This window comes from Lissotriton vulgaris, chromosome 12 (genome assembly GCF_964263255.1).
Source record: "Lissotriton vulgaris chromosome 12, aLisVul1.2, whole genome shotgun sequence".
NCBI lineage: Eukaryota > Metazoa > Chordata > Amphibia > Caudata > Salamandridae > Lissotriton > Lissotriton vulgaris.
In genome coordinates, this window is record NC_141700.1 from 600,463,634 (window position 1) to 600,483,676 (window position 20,043).

General features: G+C 51.4%; 1 protein-coding gene across 2 annotated transcripts in view; it reads right to left on the reverse strand.

Annotated features, from left to right (window-relative positions):
- TMEM231 (transmembrane protein 231) overlaps nt 1–20,043 on the reverse strand; it is a 183,478-nt gene that overhangs the window by 95,837 nt on the left and 67,598 nt on the right. For both annotated transcript variants that reach the window (XM_086945467.1, XM_086945466.1), the window contains one exon: nt 12,307–12,388. In XM_086945467.1, coding sequence (XP_086801593.1) covers nt 12,307–12,388 — 82 coding nt within the window. The remainder of the gene's footprint in view (nt 1–12,306; nt 12,389–20,043) is intronic.

The following is a 20,043-nucleotide window of genomic DNA, read 5'->3' on the forward strand; positions in this document are numbered from 1 at the left end:
TTATTTTTATATATCCACTCAATTCAATTCAATTCAAAGAAAACTTTATTCGGATTGCAAAAAATCCATGAAAGTCACATATTACATAAAAAGACATCTTTAAAAATAGTTTTACACAGTTACCATAAAATAGTTAAAAGAAAGCAGCAGTGATAATGTAAACAGTCAAGATCAGATTATTAAAGTGCGTTCCAATGTACGTTACAGGTAACCAAAGTGCTGTTGCATAGGAGACATTTTTTTTGGGTGCATGAGCATTTCAGGGAGGTTCCATAGATTTCCGTGCATGGAATATGACTTTCAAAAATGAGGTTGCACGAAAAATCAGATCATCATTGTCTAAGTTTAAAAACATGAGATATGATTGGATTAGGGAAACTGGCCTTTGTTTTTTAAAATATGGAGCTAAAAACCACTTGATATATTTCATATAAAATTTACAGTGGAAAAAGAAATGTAGTTCATTTTGTCTACTGTGACCATTACAGGGGCAGGGGCTTAGCTCGTGTCCAAAGTTCGATGTGCTGTGGCCCATGGGGAAGCAAAGTGAGTATTTTGTAGATCCAGCTCTTAGGCGAAATAACAGCGACCTCTCCCAGTTGGTCAGAGGGAGTCTGAGGTATAAAGGTATTTGTTGTGGGGATAGATCATTGTTTATATTAGTCACATAAGATTTAACAGTTTGTTTTTGTAGTTCTATCTCCAACCTCTTTTCCCTAAAGAGGGCATAAAGTTTGGTTTGTATGTCCTTCTTATCCGAGCTCTTAATCTGGGCATGATCGTTAAAAAGATGGATTTTACCAATGCTGTCTAGGGTTTCCTTTGTTGCCCGAAGCCACGGGATGTTCATACCCTTGTCACAGTTTAGGCATTCAGACACAATATCCTGTGTTAAGGTAGCACGTTCATTAGCCCAAATCGACAGCCAAAATATTGCGGGTCGCGTAGCGATGAAGTCGGTTATATAGGGCAAGTTGAGCTCGGCGTGGCAGATGTACCCGGAAGAGGAAATAGGAGCTCCTAAAACTTTTCTACACAGCCGGTTTTCTTCTGTCTGCAGGCTAGAAGGGCTCACTATCCCCCAAATTTCTGCTCCATAGGTTGCAACCGGAACACATTGCAATTTGTAAATTTTCATAATTGCCCCGGTTGTTTCTGACCTCTTTGGCCGAGGTAAGGCAAGGATGGAATTTATGGCCTTTGAGAACTTGCCTGTGGCGTGGGAGAGATGCCCACTCCACAGGCCGTTCGCAGCAAAGACCATGCCTAAATATGGGAATGATTTGGTGGAGTATAACTTCTCTGGTCCGATTGAGATGGAGTTCAGTTGTTTCGCCCCTGGCCCGCATGTCATGACAAATGATTTTTTAAAATTCACCTTCAGGTCCAGTTTCCCCATAAAAAGTGCAAAGCTCTTGACCAGGGCACGGAGAGCGTTCGGTGTTAAGCCCATGATCACCGCATCATCTGCGTAGAGGAGTGCAGGTAACAGATTCCCTTGGATTTTCGGGACATCCGTTGTCGTCTCTTTCAGGGAGTCACTCAGGCCATTTATGTAGATGATGAATAACAGGGGTGCTAAAACGCACCCCTGTCGGACGCCTCTTTCTACCTTAATTGCCCCCGAGGTTTCGCCCTCCATTCCGATTCGTACCCGGGCTTTGGTGTCCGCATGTAGATAGGCTAGGAAGTATACCAAGGGTTCATCAAGGCCATAGGAGAGAAGTGTCGCCCACAGTTTCGACCTATTCACAAGGTCGAATGCGGACGACAAGTCCATAAAGGCTAGGTAAATAGGGGAAGCCTTGGCTATGGTGTATTTGCCTATTATAAGATTGAGATTCAGGCATTGTTCTGTTGTCCCGACCCTACTTCTAAAGCCCATCTGACATCTGTCTAGCACCCCTGTTTCTTCGGCCCAATCATTCACTCTGTTATACAACACCCGGCCCAAGATTTTCAGGGTGTTGTCTAAGAGTGAGATGGGCCTATAATTTGCAGGGTCAGATCTTTCACCTTTTTTGTAAATAGGCACTATTGTGCTTGTGGACCAGGTAGCAGGGATGGTGCCCAACGGTACGCTGTTGAAAACATTAACCAGAATGGGCCCCCAAAATTCTGGTCTATGTTTAATTAAATCAATTGGGAAGCCGTCCGGCCCAGGTGCCTTGTTCCCCAGGCTTTGATTAATGGCCAAGAGGACCTCCCCCAGGGTTATGTCAAGTGGGCTCAGCTTATCTAAATTTTGGTTTTCTACAGGAGCAGCGGGATTAGCATATATATTGGAGAAATGTTGCTCCCAGTTCTGACTTGAAATGGTGCAGCTGATTGGTGACAGCTGTTTCCCCATGTCCCGCATCTTCCTTACAGCGGGCCAGAAAGTTGCACTGTTTCCTATAGTAGCAGAGACTGATAGTTCTTTCCACTGATCCTCTACCATGGCAGCCTTCCTTATCCCTATAGCTGTTTTGTAGGCATGCCTGGCGGTCCGTACATCAGCAAGGTCTCTCGGTTTGGAGTTTAGTGCCTTGCGAAGTGCCTTGTTTGCCGCTGAGCAACAACTGTCGAACCATCTGGGTTCGTCGTTATTTTTCCTGTGGGAGACTGTCAGAAGAGTTTTAATGACATGACACAAATTTTCAAAGTCTTCAATTATCCTATGGTGATTCCCATCCATGAATAGGCAGGAGGCAACTGTAGGTTGGTGATTATTTATGATTATGTCCATAATGGATTCGCAGTTCACCCCTTTCCACTTTAACCTGAGGTTGTCTGTTGATGTCGTAATGTCTCTTGCTCCCAGAGTACGGGGAGGTACTTGGATCGGACCCATTCTCAGGCTAAGTTCAAGTGCATTATGGTCACCAAAGGCTGTTTCTACTACTCCTGCTTGGATGACTTTGTCTAGTAGTTCCACAGAAGTGAAGATGTAGTCTACTGTGCTGGAGAAATCTCTCCCTCTGAAGGTTGGAATATAAGCAGTATCACTATGTATAAATGTGTCCATTATATTTGATAGGGTGTGGGTATTTATGAAGTTTTTCAATTCATTCCCGTGTTTGGTAGCCCTATCAAGTTGGTTTGTACCTGCTTTGGTTCTTGATAATTTAGCATTAAAGTCTCCAGCTAAGATAATCCCGTTGCTTGCACAGTTGTTGGTTGATTCAGTTATTCTTGTTATGTTCTCGAATAGCTCTATATAGTTTTTATTGGGGGTCGAGTGAAAGTCATTATTATAAAAGTTGATCAGATGTACCGATGATCTACAAGTAAACTCGATGATTTGAATATTTAGGCTCTTAGTTGGTATTGGCCTTATAGCCCCCCCTAGAGTTATTCTGATCCCAATCAGCAAGCCTCCCATGGGGCGACCAAAAGCTGGCTTTTGTGCGCAGATACTGTGACATTCAAAACCCTCTATGGTTATTTCAGAAGTAGCCCATGTCTCTTGCAACATTATAATATCTTTGTTAGATATGAATTTTAACCATTCCTGGTCCAATACCCGTTGTTGAAGTCCGGCTACGTTCCAGCTAACAATCGTTAGTACACTATTAGGGTTTTTGTGAATATGTGGGTCTAGAAGGTTAGTTGTTATGCCTCCTATAGTGTTATCCATTAGTTTGTCCTCCCTTACTAGTGGCAGTTTCGGGTGGTTTTGGGCCAGTTGGGTGCCTGATGTTTCCTTATCTATCATCTCTATGTTTTTAACCAACTCAGCGGGGCAACCCTGTTTTGTACCCTCCAGTTCAGTGTTCAGCAGCTCCGGTGATAATGGGGAGAGTCAATCAACCATATCGAGACTGCTGAATCTGTTAAAAACTGGTATACCCCAATAAGCATCTTTACTTGGTATGTTCCTATAGGGATGTCTATGGTTATTATCTAACCCCCACTCACCCCAGTTGTTTCCCTCATCTTCTTGCCCCGTATGACACCAGTTTCTCTTGAAGGCATTATGGTGCTGATTGAAACTCCTGGATGGATAGAAAAAGGAGAGATGTTTTGTTTCTATGCCTTCGCTATACCCCTCACTTCTCCATGAACAGATATGTTCTACCGTACGTGGGTCGTCAAAGTTAACGATCACACAGTCACCATGTGTTTTCTGTGTTTCTCGGCCCACCCATGGTACTCTTCTGACTGTTAGGATTTTACTCCTACAGTATGGGGGTAGGGGTCTGTTGTTATTCAACCAAAAACTGACTTTATTTAATAGAGACCAGGTTGGCTCTTCAGTGTTGTCCGGTATCTCAGGGACTCCCGTCATTACCACTACATATGGACTAGATCCGGGTGGCAAGTTATATATCCACTCATTCTTCAATGCAAATTGCTATATATATAATGCATATTTAAATAACGAAGCAAACCACATTCACTGGATGATGTCATCAGTGATGTCATTTGAGATGTCATCAGTGATGTCACTGACCATGTCATGAATGATGTAATATGTGACATCATCAGCAATGGATTGCGGTTGCGCGAAATATAGTTAGTACAACTAACTATATAGGAGCAATTTCAATGGTTTTGTATGAGTGAAATGTCCAGCTAACTATAACACCCCTAAAACTTATCGTTTTTTGAGTGAATTTTAAAGGTTTTTTAAATGCTAATTCCTAACTATATAGGGCCTGAAACCTATGGTTCTTTCAGTGAATATATATATATATATATATATATATATATATATATATATTTTTTTTTTTTTTAAGGCAAAATTGTGCAAAAAGACCATGGGTCCCTGTTCTACCAATGGGAAGGACCCTACATGTAGCAACGAGATTGTTCACAACTCTGAGAAGACAGACACCTCATTTTCTGGTAAAAGTAGAGGCAGTATGCTGCCCCTTAAATGCCCACCATTACACTATAATGTCCATGTAGATGGCTGAAATACACGTCTGCTCAACTTCCCTCTATCTTCTGCACCAATTGAAGTTAGAATTCCACTGCGCTGCACATCTGATCAAGGGGGCTAGTCAGTTCGACCACATATCCTTGATCTGCCAGGAATAACACTACAAGCCTGAGTTTTATAGGGGTTGCCTCTGTTTGCAATCTATTTTACCCAGAGCTTAGCTTGGAATAAAATAATTGCTGGTGCCTAAAGTTCTGTTTTAAAGCCTGCGACTGGCGCTATTAAATATTGGTGCACCAAATACCATGGGTCAGTAGTCTTGAATCCACCTCATGTCTCTTTAATTCACTACTAGACACTTTATACGCCTTTATATCACTCTTCCAGGTTCCTGCTTTTTCCCTTTTGATGGTTTTTCAGTCTTTCTTTTCCTCATGTACCCTTTGTGTGTTTTCTTTCTCTTGCTCTCAGTAAATATATCTTATGAGGAAATATGAGTGCTGGTGGCCCCACTGGCAACCACCAGCTTCAAATTAAGCTAGGATATTGCCTTAATCCATCAAATGTTTCTCTTGCAGATTTCAGGAGGTGTATTTAGGCACTTATTTCCTTCAAACCCCATCTCCGGGATGATCTACAAGATAAACCAAAGTTGTTTCTTCTTTACTTCCCTTTCAAAAGCAATTGAAAAGCCATCTCTTTACTATGTACCTTGCACTTTAATGTTTAGCTACCGTTTATTAGGCTTTGTTTGTCAGGGCAGAGGTGAGGCAGGAGTAAAGAATGCTCCCTTCTTGTTCTAGCTAATGTTTGCTTCTCAAAAAAAGCTTATTGAATTTAAGTGGCTGCTATTTGTAACAATACATGCTCCCCATAAGCATTTAGTCAGCCATTCAGTAAGCAAGTTTTAAAATAAATGAGTTAACGTAAAGTCCATATTTCCTCTACTGCTCAAATACCAGTTCAAAATTAGTTTACACTGGAGGGGCGTGGCCAAGATGGCGGCGGAGTAGGACGCCTTTTCGTGCCGCTCCGGCGCTGATCCAACATAGCAACTAATAGCACGATTTTGGGGGCACCCACGAGCCCCTACGGCGGCGGAGGCGTTCGCCTAGCAGAGCGGCGGACGTTGGCGGGGTCCCCGGAGCGGTGTGACCCCCAGAGCGCCTGCGAGGACGGTCGCAGCCTACGGCCTGTGAGACCCCGGGCTTTCCAACCATCGCGGCCCGGCGCGGTCGAGGGGCGGGGCCCTAGATCCGCCTGTAGGCGCTGGAGCAGACGGACGGCTGAGCGGACCGGAGTTGGACGAGGGAGGCTCTATCGGCGAGACCCGGCTCATACCCCGCCACGCCTGTGAGAGGACCCCTGGCCAAGTAGCGCCACTTGCACAACCGGTGGCCCACTGCTAACGCCATCGACTGGCCCCCCACGTGGGTGGCGCCTGCGGCCTGCTTGAACTATCCGAGCCTAGGGCCGGCTCGCTGCACGGAGCCGGACGACGACGGGGCACGGGAGTGACTCTACCGCTCATTGGTGGCGGAGGATTGGAGGACCGAGGCGGCAGATCGCTGGACCCCTGGAACTCCCGTCTGGGATACAGGAGACGCTCACAATCGTGTGCATGAGGGCGAGGAGCCTGGAAACGACTGGTGGTGAAGGAAGGAACCGAGTGCTTGGCCCGCCGGCAGCCCCCGCTGCCTCCTTGGCCACGTGGAGTCGACACAGGGCGTCATGTCCACAGTGCAGCGCAAACGAAACCAGGGAAAGGACAAGGCCTCCCAACAACCGGCCTCCCCTGGAGCAAGTGGGTCATCAAGGCAATCTGATGAAGACGCTCCGGTGACGAAGGCCTTCATGTCGGAGCTGTTTGCCTCCATCAAGGAGGACATATCGGAACTCAGGTCGCAGCTCGCCTCCGACCTGCGGGAGGTGCGGAGGGATGTGGACGGCATAGGAGAGAGGGTGGCGACCCTGGAGGACAGGGACTTGAGCGTCGCCACAGATGTTCACATGCTCCAGCAAGACATTATCCGCCTCACCGAGCAGAATTTGGACCTCCAACTGCATACGGAAGACCTTGAAAACCGCTCCCGTAGGAACAACATCCGTATACGGGCGGTGCCCTGGGACGGTGAGGCGGGAGACCTCCGGGGATACGTGCAGGAGCTGTTCCTCCAGGTCCTAGACGAGGAGGACACGACGGAGATACGGATGGACAGAGTGCACCGGGTGGGCCTGCCGCGGCGAGGGGGGGGTCCTCCCCCCGACATACTGGTGTGCGTCCACGATTTTCAACTCAAGGAGAGGATACTACGGAAGGCCAGGACCATCGACTCATTGCAATTCCGTGGCCATAGACCCCAGCTGTTCCAGGACTTGGCGGCCTCTACCTTACAAAAACGAAGGGACTTCCGTCCTATCACAGCATTCCTGAAAGAGAGGGGGATTGCCTACTCTTGGGGGCACCCTTTCAGAATAATTTTCAGATGGCAGAACCGCCTGGCCCAAGTACGCACACTTCAGGCGGCAAAAGAGCTCCTGGGACTGGCGGATGTTCCATCATCGCAGGCCACTGCGGCCTCCCCATCTCGGCGGCGCCGCCGATCGAACTCTTGGCACAGGGTGGGGCGCTCTCCCGCCGGATCCCCTGCAAGACAACGTCCGGACCTCTCTACCAGCCTGCAGGAACGAGGAGCAGCGGTCGCTTCGGTGGCCTCGGCCACGTTGGCTGCTTCACAGCTCAGCTCTGGGGCGGCGTGAGCCCCAAAATGGCGGATTGGCGCCGGGAAGGCTCGGGCCTTCTGATCGAGGGTGTGCAAGTACTCTGGTGGAGACGACCTTGATTACGGCCAAGGGGAATAGTGGCTTCATTCCTCTGGCCTGTCACTCGATTGGGGGCTTCCTACGGACTTCGGCCTACTGATCCTGTTGAGTATGGTCTTTGCACTTTTTTTTCCACTTTTGTACAATGTTCTGTGTTGGTTCGGGGGGGTTTTGGTTGGGGGACTGTTGGGGAGGGGGAGGGGGGGCCGTGACGGCAGACCTTTGGGGATGAATGTAGAGAATGAGTGGTGGAATGCGCACCATGCTGTAGAGGGGCTGAGACGGCGACTGCTCTGGGAACGTTTGGGAGCACGTGGAGGGGGGGGGAGGGGTGGAAGGTGGGTTGGGCGCCATTTTGTATTTCTGATAGCAAGATCTATGGGAGGTGTTTATTATGCCGATTAGTATAGGCACTTGGAATGTCAAGGGCTTGAATTCCCCTCAGAAGAGACAAAAGGTCCTGAAATACCTTGTAGACCATCACCTTGATGTGGTGGGGCTTCAGGAAACCCATTTCGCTCGAAAGGATGAAATGCGGCTCCGACACAGGGCGTACCCCATTGTGTACAGGTCCTCAGCGGTCACGAAGCATCGGGGGGTGGCGTTAATGTTTAAGGCAGCGTTGCATTTTCAGCCTGTGGGAGTCCGCACTGATAGAGAAGGACGGTGGTTGATGGTCAAGGGGCACATCCAGGGCAGGTTGTGTACGTTTGTGGTGCTCTACTTGCCTAATTCTGGCCAAAATAAGTACTTGCAGGAGCTGCTGGAGAAGGTGGGGGACTTTGCGGAAGGACTTGTATTCATGCTGGGTGATTATAACTTGGTTTGGGATGGGGAGATGGACAGCTCTGGGGGTCGGAGGGCGGACACCGGGGTTTTCTCGGGGAGTACACAGAGGGGGGTGGAAGAGATGGGCCTGGTGGATGGTTGGAGGTTTTTTCACCCTGCTGGGAAGGACTACACGTTCTTTTCCCATGTGCACCACTCATACTCCCGTCTGGACTACGTCTTCCTCAGCCAGTCCCTTAGAGGAAACATTTTAGATGCCGCCATTCTCCCGATTTCTGTCTCGGATCACAGTCTTCTAGTGCTCACGCTTCGGTGGTCGCCGCCGGACACCGCGAACCGGAAATGGTACTTCCCGGCCTCGGTGGTCCGCGACGATGTATCCCATCAGGCCTTGCGTCAGGCCATCCGGGACTTTTTTGATAGCAATCCTCCCTCGGACACGTCCCTAATGACCACCTGGGACGCCTTTAAGGCGACGATCAGGGGGACGTGCCTGGGCCTCAACTCACAATTGAACGCCTTACGTAGGAAGGAGAGGGAAGCGCTGGAGGCAGAGGTGCTCGCGCTTGAGAGGGAACACAAGGCTAATCCCTCGAGGGTGACCCTACGTCCCCTGACGGCAGTACGGGGCAAGTTGAAGTCTCACTACACGAATAGGGCTGAACTCACACTGTTGCGGCTGGGCCGGCTCTCCTACTCTGGGGGCAACAAGATTGGTAGACACCTTGCCCGGCAATTGAAGGACAAGAGGGAGCGGGAATACGTAGGTGGGATTAGAGACGTGGCAGGAGTGCTCCAGCACGATGACGGGGCGAAGGCTGATGTCTTTGGCTGCTTCTACGCTGCGTTGTACGCGGGGGACGAGTTGGCCGCGGCTGATCAACGTGCTTTTTTGCAGCGCTTATCGCTTCCGCAGGTGCCAGGGGCCTGGAATGATTTACTTGAGGCTCCGATCACAAGGGAGGAGGTCCTCGCGGCTATTAAAAACCTGAAACTACACAAAGCCCCCGGCCCTGACGGGTTCACCGCTGTCTTTTACCAGACCTATGCGACGGAGGTGTGTGACTTCCTGGTCGCCCTCTTTAACGACATGGCTGGACCTGGGGTGAATTCTGGGACCCTGGCGGAAGCAGTGATCACGGTCCTGCCGAAGCCGGGGAAGGACCCGGAGCGGTGTGCCTCATACCGCCCTATAGCCTTACTCAACATCGACGCCAAGCTCTACTCGGCTATATTAGCGAGCCGCCTGCAAGACCTGCTGCCGTCGATTATCCATGCGGACCAATCGGGCTTCATCAAAGGCCGCCAAACGCATGATAACACCCGGAGGGTCATCCACCTGATAGAGAAGGCGGACAGGTTCCGCATCCCGGCGGTCTTGGTGGGGCTGGACGCGGAGAAGGCTTTCGACCGCGTGGACTGGGGCTTTCTCTTCCACACGTTGCGGGCATTTGGGTTTTCCGATCGCTTCATCGCGATGGTAAGAGCTAACTTCTGCAGCCCGCGTTCACGGGTGGCGGTGAACGGCCACTTGTCGGCCTTCTTCCAACACTCGCGGGGCACTAGGCAGGGATGTCCCCTCTCGCCCTTGCTGTTTGCACTCAGCATTGAACCTCTGGCACTGGCAGTCCGGGAGCATGAGGGGGTGAAGGGCATCCCGTTCACTGGGGAACAGCACAAGATCACCCTGTTTGCGGATGATGTCCTCTTGTCGTTGGCCGACCCCGCTAACTCCCTTCCGTGTGTTCGTGATATATTGCTGGAATTTGAGGCGGTGGCCGGCTTCAAGGTCAATTATGGCAAATCGCATGTCCTGAACCTGACTCTCTCTCAGGCCGAGGTGGCACGGGTGAAGGCGACGACGCCGTTGGCCTGGGCCTCGGGCTCCCTGCTATATCTCGGGGTACACCTCACCCCGACGGTGGGCGGTCTCTTTGCGGCCAATTTCCCGCCCCTCATGGCCAGAACACGCGTGGAGCTGGAGAAATGGAAGCCTAGATTCCTGTCCTGGCTGGGACGGGTACATGCTGTCAAAATGGTCCTTCTCCCCAAATATCTATACCTGTTCCAGGCCTTGCCTATTCCACTGCCCTCTACCTTCTTTAGCCAACTCAAATCGATGATGTTGAAATTTATCTGGCAAGGTGGTCGGGCGCGGCTTTCATTTACACTTCTGCGGCGCCTGCGGAATGACGGAGGGGTAGGCCTTCCGGACTTCCACCTCTACTACAAGGCGGCCCAACTTAGAGTTATGGTGGAGTGGTCGCAGCAGTTCTCTGACAAACACTGGCTGCACATGGACCGGAGTGTGGCAGGCCGGTCCATCTGGGACCTAGCGTGGAAGCCGAAGCGCGACCGCCCGGTAAACGCATACATTAGTACCCCCACGGGGACCACGCTGAAAGTTTGGGACACACTAGCCAGTGACGAGAGGTGGACGACCTTCCCATCCCCATTCACCCCCTTGCATTTTAATCCAGAATTTTCCCCGGCACTCACCGAGGGCCCCTTTGACGTTTGGAGGGAGGGGGGATGCCGGGCATTACTTCACTTGTTTCATGGCCCGACCCCTTGACGTTCGAGAACTGCATGCGGGACTATCAAGTGCCGCCGGGGGAAAGGTATCGGCATTTACAACTGCTACACTGGGCCACTGCACCCGCGGTGCGGGAAGCAGCGACGAGACCTTTATCCGACTTCGAGGCCTTTCTCCTGAAGACCTCGGCCATGAAGGGGGCTATCTCCTTTTTATATCAACTGCTGCTCCGCTCGGCCCTTTCCCCTAGACCGCGTTACATGGAGCAGTGGGAGGAGATGGTGGGGAGGGATATCACTGACGGAGAATGGTCGGCGCTCTGGAAGGACATGACGCAGTTTAACCACTCCATACTCTTGAGGGAAGCCCATTACAAAACCCTAACGCAATGGTACATGGTTCCGGCCCGACTTCATCGCATTTTCCCGGCGGCCACGGACAGGTGTTGGAGGGGTTGTGGCCTTTTGGGGGATTTCCGCCACGTTTGGTGGGATTGCCCGATCATTAAGCCCTTCTGGGCCGAGATCTTATCGCATATTAAAGACATTTTGCAGTACCCTATCGACGACTCCCCCGAATTCGTTTTGCTGGGGTTGAGAGATCCCGGCCTGGAACACCAATCGCGAGCTGACAAAAAGATCTTATGGCTGTGTCTCGGCGCGGCCAAGCTCACGCTGGCCTCGGCCTGGAAACGTAAGGAGGCCCCGGCGGTTTCCCTTTGGCACTCCAGACTGTGGAGACTTCTGAGTCTCGAGAGAATGGCGGATATATTTATTGGCAGATATAAAAACTTCAAACACGTGTGGGGCCCCTTGGTGTCCTTTCTTTCTGCTGGCTTGCCTTCGGCTGTTTGCCCAGCGTCCCTAAGGAACTTGCACTTGTTTCAACTCTAGGGTGTGCTTGGTGTATGAATGAGATTTGCGAGAGGCGCCGTCATGGGGGGGGAGGTGGGGGGGGGGGGGGGTTGTTCCTGGGGGGAGGGTTGGGAGTTGCATTGGGACAGTTACTTCACCGAGATGAGGCATACTTGATCGCTGGAGAAACTCTGGACTAGTTGCTGGCTGCACTATTTGAGCTACCCCTTGGCGGGGGATTGCTGCGGGACTGCCGACATTACCAGCACTGAAGACATTTTGCTTTACTGCCCTGCCTCATCTTCCTTTTCAGCCTTCCCACTGTGTGGGAACTTTCATGCGCCCACTGTGATGCCTTTTGTTACTTGTTAATTTTTTCTCTGTATGCAAAATAAAAATTTTACAACAAAAAAAAAAATTAGTTTACACTGACTTACCGTTCCTTTCTTGGTAGACTGCAATGATGTTAGTGAGGTCGTATGCACTTGCAAAGGGACTTGTCCCATTAATCACAGACACCTAGAGAACAACAATAGCAATGAATTCCACAGTGAAGTAACACATTTCATGTAAATAAAAGTTAGGGCTTTATTACTATTCAAGACTCCCTTATTTCAAAGTTAATATGGGGTTCTCAATCAGGTAAAAGAAATCTCGAACACCTCCACACCTTTCTTTAACAATATATGCTTGATAGAGAACTCTTCAGTTGATTGTTCATACAAACAAGGCATAACAAAACAGTGCATGTTACTCACCCCAGTTGGGGCACTCCTTTACAAATAAAATAACATTGGTTGGGGCTGCAACTGCAGACTAATGCCGGATTAGAACATCCAGTTTGGCTTATCTCTAATACTGGCCATAATACCTTACTGTGAAGCAGGGAGGTTGGATACAGGGATCAGCACAATTGCTATATTATAAGATAACCTATTAAATCAATGACTAGAAACAGAAATAGACTGACAGACTAGTAAAGTGTATTTTATGCAGCTTCTGATTTCTCTTCTTTATGGATCAATTCTGTTTATTATACTGGCAAGAGCAAAACATTAGAGTACACAGCTGTCCGCCTACAACCCTAGGGATAGCAGCATCATTAAGGCACAGTCAGAATCAGAACACTCCCCCGGCCCGACCAATGCCTTCGGAATAGGTAGTTTGTGTCCTACAACTTTTGTACGATGGCTCATGTTTCGGGCCTGAGCTAATGCATGTCGGTGCTTAGGGTTGGGCTGGGCCTTCAGGCATCTTTGTCGAAGGGAGCAAGCTCAACAGTTTAAGATAAGTCAGACAGGTCAGTTAATTGAATATGGTGGACAGGATAGTGAAGAACGGCGCCCGCAATTCAGGATAAGAGTCACTTATCGGGTGCACAGTTAAGGAGAGGTTTTCAATCCCCAAATTTATTATAGTTTATGGAGCCATGTTGTGTAGTCGGGACGCTATTTGAACCCCATGCAGAGAGAATGACCCGATGGGCTGCCCCCAGGACCAAGGCCATCTGCCTCCCCCTCAATTAATGCAAAGGGTAGGTTAGAGGGTTGGGAAGCCCCAGTATAGTGTAGGCGTGGCACCTCGAGATCGCTGTATTGAAGGCCCTGTATATATCATTGTGACACGGGGGACCCGGACGAGGGGCCCCCTGGTATGCCTATTAACGTGTCTGCCCTTTTTGTCCAGCATACAGAGGCGTGGAACACCCCTGATGTCGTGCGGAGACGGCCCGAAGCGGAGATCCGACAGGACTACACCTTTAAGGGGGCGGAGTTTGAATGGCGGCACGCCCTCCCCGACGAGGTAAAGCCCATCCCGGAGTCCACCCAGGTGTGCGAGACACCCGGAGGCGGAGTAGGAGGTTGGTGGAGCGAGTGGCGAGACAGCGGAGCGGAGTGGACGGAGGAAGACGACGAGAGGAGGACAGAGGAAGATCGGAGGACGGAGGACGAGGAGGACGGAGAGAGTAGTACGGAGGTGGAGGAGGTGCAAGATCATCGCAGGCACGGCGAGGGAAGCGGAGAGAGACCTCGAAGTTGGACGGGGAGAGAACTGGAGGCAAGGCGGAACTACGAGGCGACTACAGGAGGGAAGGCGGAGGCAGGACCAGAGAACGAACCTGAGGGTGACTACCGCGGGAAGCCAGGAGGCTCTGTGGAACGCGCATCGCCCAGCCACACTAACACGGAAGTGTGGCTCAACCAGGTACGGTCCAAAAGCACAGGGTGGGGAGGCACTAGACGAGGGAAACCCTCTTAAAGACGAGAACACCACTTCACACCCTTGTTGTTATTTTGCTTGGCACAAGGGCTCACGTCCCGAAGTCAGGGTAGGAGGGTGCACGTGTGTTTTCCCTCACTCCCTTCCCTGCGAGAAGTTCTATTGAGCACCTGTACTGAGACGGACTTTCCTTTTTCCTTTTTCGGTGTACCGGCGCAACGAGACCAGCGAGACGGCGGGGAAAAGGCCTACAACTCCCAGGAGACCTTGGGACAGACGATCCGGAGGAGGAAGATCCACGACGGAGGAGGCGGAACCGCCCTTACCATTTTACAGAGTGCCTGTACAAAAACGCCGATTGTATAAAGTAATAAAACCTGCACTACCCCGACAACCCGTGTGTGCGAGTCTGTTCGAGACCCCCTCTGTACACCCACCGACCCCGTCCGAACCCCCACAAGTGGTGGAGAATGCGGGCATTCAGCCAGTGATTGACATCGAGGACACAACGATGGACGCGATCCTGCAGGCCCTCGTGAAGGGCCAGGAACAACTAGCATGGGCAGTCGAGCAGCAACTCGCGGCGGCCCAATTGGACAGGGACACGTTCCGAAGCAGAGTGGTACAGCAACTGGAAGGCATGAGGGCTACGGGAGACCCCGCCAGTGTCCCCGTCCGTGAGACCCGGGCACCCCCAACACCCGCGGGTATATCCTTACAAAAATACGTCACAGGGGAGGACCCAGACGCCTTCCTAACCAACTTTGAAAGGGTGGCCCTGGCATGTGGCTGGCCTGTGGACAAGTGGCCGTTTTTTTTGGCACCATTGTTGAGTGGAGAGGCACAGGCAGCATATCAGGTAGCCAACAGCAATGGCACTACCCCTTATGCCCAGATCAAGACTATAATTTTGGATCACCTAGGCTTGGACTCAGAAGCCTATAGGGTTCGGTTCCGCAAGGAGAGGGGACAAGCCGGAGACAACCCCAAAACCTTAATCTTTAGATTGAAAACCGCAGCAGACAAGTGGCTTACCCCAACGACGAGTTCCAAAGACCAAATCATGGACAAAATATATCTCGAACAGTATCTGGAAGCCCTTCCCTATGGGACACAGCGGTGGCTACGCCAGCATTCTAACTTGACCACGGCTCAGGCCATGGAGATGGCCACCACCTACGCCCGAGCCCAACCCCGTCTTCACAATGTGGAACCAGACAGGTCAACAAAGGGACCGACTAGACCTGAGCGCCGAGTGAGGGCTCAGCCTGGACCGCTCCCTCCTCTCCTGCGACCATCGGCTGTCGAACACCCCACTTTCCGGGGTCCGCAGTGCTTTGACTGTGGACAATGGGGCCACATAGCCCGTCTGTGCCCCCAGAAACGAACCCAGGAAGAACCAATGGACATCAACTATCTTCCAAAGGCGGTGTTGTATTCAGCCGAACTAGGAGGCTCCTTCCATGTGAGTGTTACGGTTAATGGGGTGGTGGTCAGGGCCCTCCTTGATTCCGGCTGTAAGCAATCGGTCATCCAAGGGACTTATGTGACTCCTCTACAGTTGATGCCTGAGAACAGCGTGTTTATAAAATGTGTACACGGGGATGTGAAAGAATACCCGGTGGCTCACATTCCCCTAGGTCTAGAGGGGATGGAAAGGATGGTAGTAAAAGTGGGAGTAATGGACACCCTACCCGAACCCCTGATCCTGGGCACCGATAATCCGAACTTCCTGAACCTCTTCAAAGGCCAGTTACGCCAGGACAGTGACCATGGGGTAGCAGTAACTAACCTATTGTCCACGGGTCCTTGGGAAGGGGACAGGTCATTTCGATTCGCCCAAGCCAATGACGACACCCTCATCAATGCCTGGGAACAGGCTCCCGTCAGTTTAACCAATCCTAATCCCACCTACCCCAGTTTCGTGATTAAGGATGATCTTCTGTATAGACTGGCCTCTAGGGGTGAGCCGATGCAACTGTTGGTGCCAGCCTGCTTTCGCAAGCAGATTATGTACTACGCACATACCCACCTATTGGCGGGACACATAGGGAGCGAGAAAACGACCCAAAACGTCCTGAGGAACTTTTACTGGCCCGGTATCTATAGTGATATAAAAAAGCATTGCCAAACCTGTGACCTTTGCCAGCGGAAAAATACCCAACGACCTGCGGCAGTACCTTTACAACCTCTGCCAGTCATCGGGACCCCATTCGAGAGAGTGGGGATGGATCTGATAGGCCCCTTAACCACCACAAAAAAAGGTTTCAGATACGCTCTCATCATTGTGGACTACGCCACCAGATTTCCTGAGGCGTTTCCTCTAAAATCGCCCACCTCCAGGAACATAGCTGACAAGTTTCTTGAATTATTTTCTCGAGTGGGGTTCCCTAAAGAGATCCTCACAGACCAAGGGACCCCATTCATGTCCAAGGTTATGCAGGAAGTTTGCCAAATGTTGGGTTTACACCAGATTAAGACTTCCGTGTACCACCCTCAAACAGACGGGTTAGTCGAACGGTACAACAGGACGTTAAAAACGGTCCTGAAGAAAATGGTGGAGGTGAATCATACCGACTGGGATTCATTGTTGCCGCTAGCCCTGTACGTGATAAGAGGCCAGCGACAAAGAAGTCTTGGGTGTTCATCCTTCGAGATGCTCTATGGGAGACAACCCAGGAGCTTGCTCGACATGACAAAAGAAATGTGGGAAACTGAACAAGGCGGAGAAACAAGAACTCTTCTCGAGTACAGCTCGAACTTGAGGAACAAGTTAGGGAAAATCAGGGAACTCGCTTTTACCCACTTGGAGGAAAGCCAGAAACACCAGCAGACCCAATATAACAAGGGAAAGAAATGGAGGTCGCTAAAAATCGGTGACTGGGCCCTGGTATTACTGCCTTCAATGGCCAAAAAGTTCCGTAACGAGTGGCAGGGCCCCTATGAGGTCATCGAGACAATAGGCAAGACAACGTATCGGCTCCGTCTCACCACCAGGAAGACCCAGATTTTCCACATAAATCTGTTGAAAAAATGGCTAGGAACGACTCCTGTGGCAGCAAACCTGGTGACTAACCCCAAGATGGCCCTCTCAACCACCATGGATGACTTGGTTGTCAGCGAGGAATTGTACGAAGACGAGCAGGAGGGGCTCCGACAAGTTCTGAGGAAATACGCCCACATTTTCTCCGACCTTCCCGGTAAAACCACCTTGGCAGAGCACAGAATCGAGACGCCTGCTGGTACCGTAGTCAAGCAGCGTCCGTATAGGATTCCCGAGGCAAAAAGGGAAGCCATAGCCAAAGAGGTTGCGGAAATGCTCAGGTTAGGCGTGATTCGGCCATCCAGGAGTGAATGGTCATCCCCTATTGTCATGGTGCCTAAACCAGATGGCAGTAGCCGTTTTTGTATGGACTTCCGGGCATTAAACGAAGTGTCAGCGTTCGATTCGTACCCAATACCCCGGATCGATGAACTCATCGAGAAACTCGGGGATGCAAAATATATTAGTACCCTGGACCTGACCAAGGGGTATTGGCAGGTACCCCTGCGCGAGGAAGACAGGAGAAAAACGGCATTCGCTACCTCTGAGGGGCTGTTTGAATTTACAGTTCTGCCCTTTGGTCTACACGGGGCCCCCGCAACGTTTCAGAGACTCATGAATACGGTCCTACGGGGTCATCATCAATATTGCTCCGCATATCTTGATGACATCATCATTTTCAGTCCCTCCTGGGAGGCTCACTTGCACCATCTCGATGTCGTGTTCAATTTACTCGCATCCGCTGGTCTCCATGTCAACTCCAAGAAGTCCAGAATCGGATACCATAAGGTCAAGTATTTGGGGTACCTTCTGGGACATGGTATCATTGAACCACAGGTCGAGAAAGTGCGGGCTATCGCAGAAACCCCATTCCCTAAAACCCTGAAGGACATGCGTGCCTTTTTAGGCCTGGTAGGGTACTACCGACGATTCATACCCTCCTTTTCGGAGGTCGCGACACCCCTGACCGATACCCTCAGGAAAACGAGGACCCGCCCGGACTTCCACAACCCAACGCCGGCCATGTGGACGGCCTTTCAGACCCTTAAGAAGGCTATCACCACCAGGCCGGTTCTTACGTCACCCGATTTCAACAAACCCTTTGTGTTGCATACTGATGCTTCTGACTTTGGTATCGGGGCGGTGTTGTCCCAAAACACTGGGGAGGGGGGCCTTCGGCCCATTCTCTACATCAGCCGAAAGTTGTTTCCCCGGGAGGTCAGGTACCCGACTATTGAGAAGGAGTGCCTTGCCATCAGGTGGGCGGTGGACAAGCTGCGCTACTACCTGGAGGGGCGTTCTTTCCTGCTGTACACCGACCATGCCCCTCTCTTGTGGATGGCGAGGAACATTTCCAACAACCCTCGTGTAATGAGGTGGTTCCTGGCCTTGCAGCCCTTCCGGTTCCAGGTCCGGCACCAGAAGGGATCCGAGAATGTCCATGCGGACTTCCTTTCTCGGTACCCTCTCCCCGATCGGGAGAATCCTAGGGGGGGGATGTGTGACACGGGGGACCCGGACGAGGGGCCCCCTGGTATGCCTATTAACGTGTCTGCCCTTTTTGTCCAGCATACAGAGGCGTGGAACACCCCTGATGTCGTGCGGAGACGGCCCGAAGCGGAGATCCGACAGGACTACACCTTTAAGGGGGCGGAGTTTGAATGGCGGCACGCCCTCCCCGACGAGGTAAAGCCCATCCCGGAGTCCACCCAGGTGTGCGAGACACCCGGAGGCGGAGTAGGAGGTTGGTGGAGCGAGTGGCGAGACAGCGGAGCGGAGTGGACGGAGGAAGACGACGAGAGGAGGACAGAGGAAGATCGGAGGACGGAGGACGAGGAGGACGGAGAGAGTAGTACGGAGGTGGAGGAGGTGCAAGATCATCGCAGGCACGGCGAGGGAAGCGGAGAGAGACCTCGAAGGTGGACGGGGAGAGAACTGGAGGCGAGGCGGAACTACGAGGCGACTACAGGAGGGAAGGCGGAGGCAGGACCAGAGAACGAACCTGAGGGTGACTACCGCGGGAAGCCAGGAGGCTCTGTGGAACGCGCATCGCCCAGCCACACTAACACGGAAGTGTGGCTCAACCAGGTACGGTCCAAAAGCACAGGGTGGGGAGGCACTAGACGAGGGAAACCCTCTTAAAGACGAGAACACCACTTCACACCCTTGTTGTTATTTTGCTTGGCACAAGGGCTCACGTCCCGAAGTCAGGGTAGAAGGGTGCACGTGTGTTTTCCCTCACTCCCTTCCCTGCGAGAAGTTCTATTGAGCACCTGTACTGAGACGGACTTTCCTTTTTCCTTTTTCGGTGTACCGGCGCAACGAGACCAGCGAGACGGCGGGGAAAAGGCCTACAACTCCCAGGAGACCTTGGGACAGACGATCCGGAGGAGGAAGATCCACGACGGAGGAGGCGGAACCGCCCTTACCATTTTACAGAGTGCCTGTACAAAAACGCCAATTGTATAAAGTAATAAAACCTGCACTACCCCGACAACCCGTGTGTGCGAGTCTGTTCGAGACCCCCTCTGTACACCCACCGACCCCGTCCGAACCCCCACAATCATCTAAGATGCACTCCCACTAGTGGACCAGCTTCGGACAGTGCCAAAGAAGGTGGACCAAGGTGTCTGTCCCACCACAGCCACTCCATGATTCATTTGTGCGCCCTGGGCACCACGCTTGGAGAAGCACAGGATGAAGTACCCGTATGAAACACTTTTATATGCAGTTTCATGATTCATGTATGCGCCCTGGGCACCACGCTTGGAGAAGCACCGGTGTAGGAGAGTAGGGTCTGCTTTCCTATGGTCACCCCACTCTTTGCTTTTTGCTTGACTGGTTTTCGACTTAATGTGGCTGTGGGCCTGCTAATCAGACCCACAGCCTGCTGTTCTCTCTCTAAATTCCC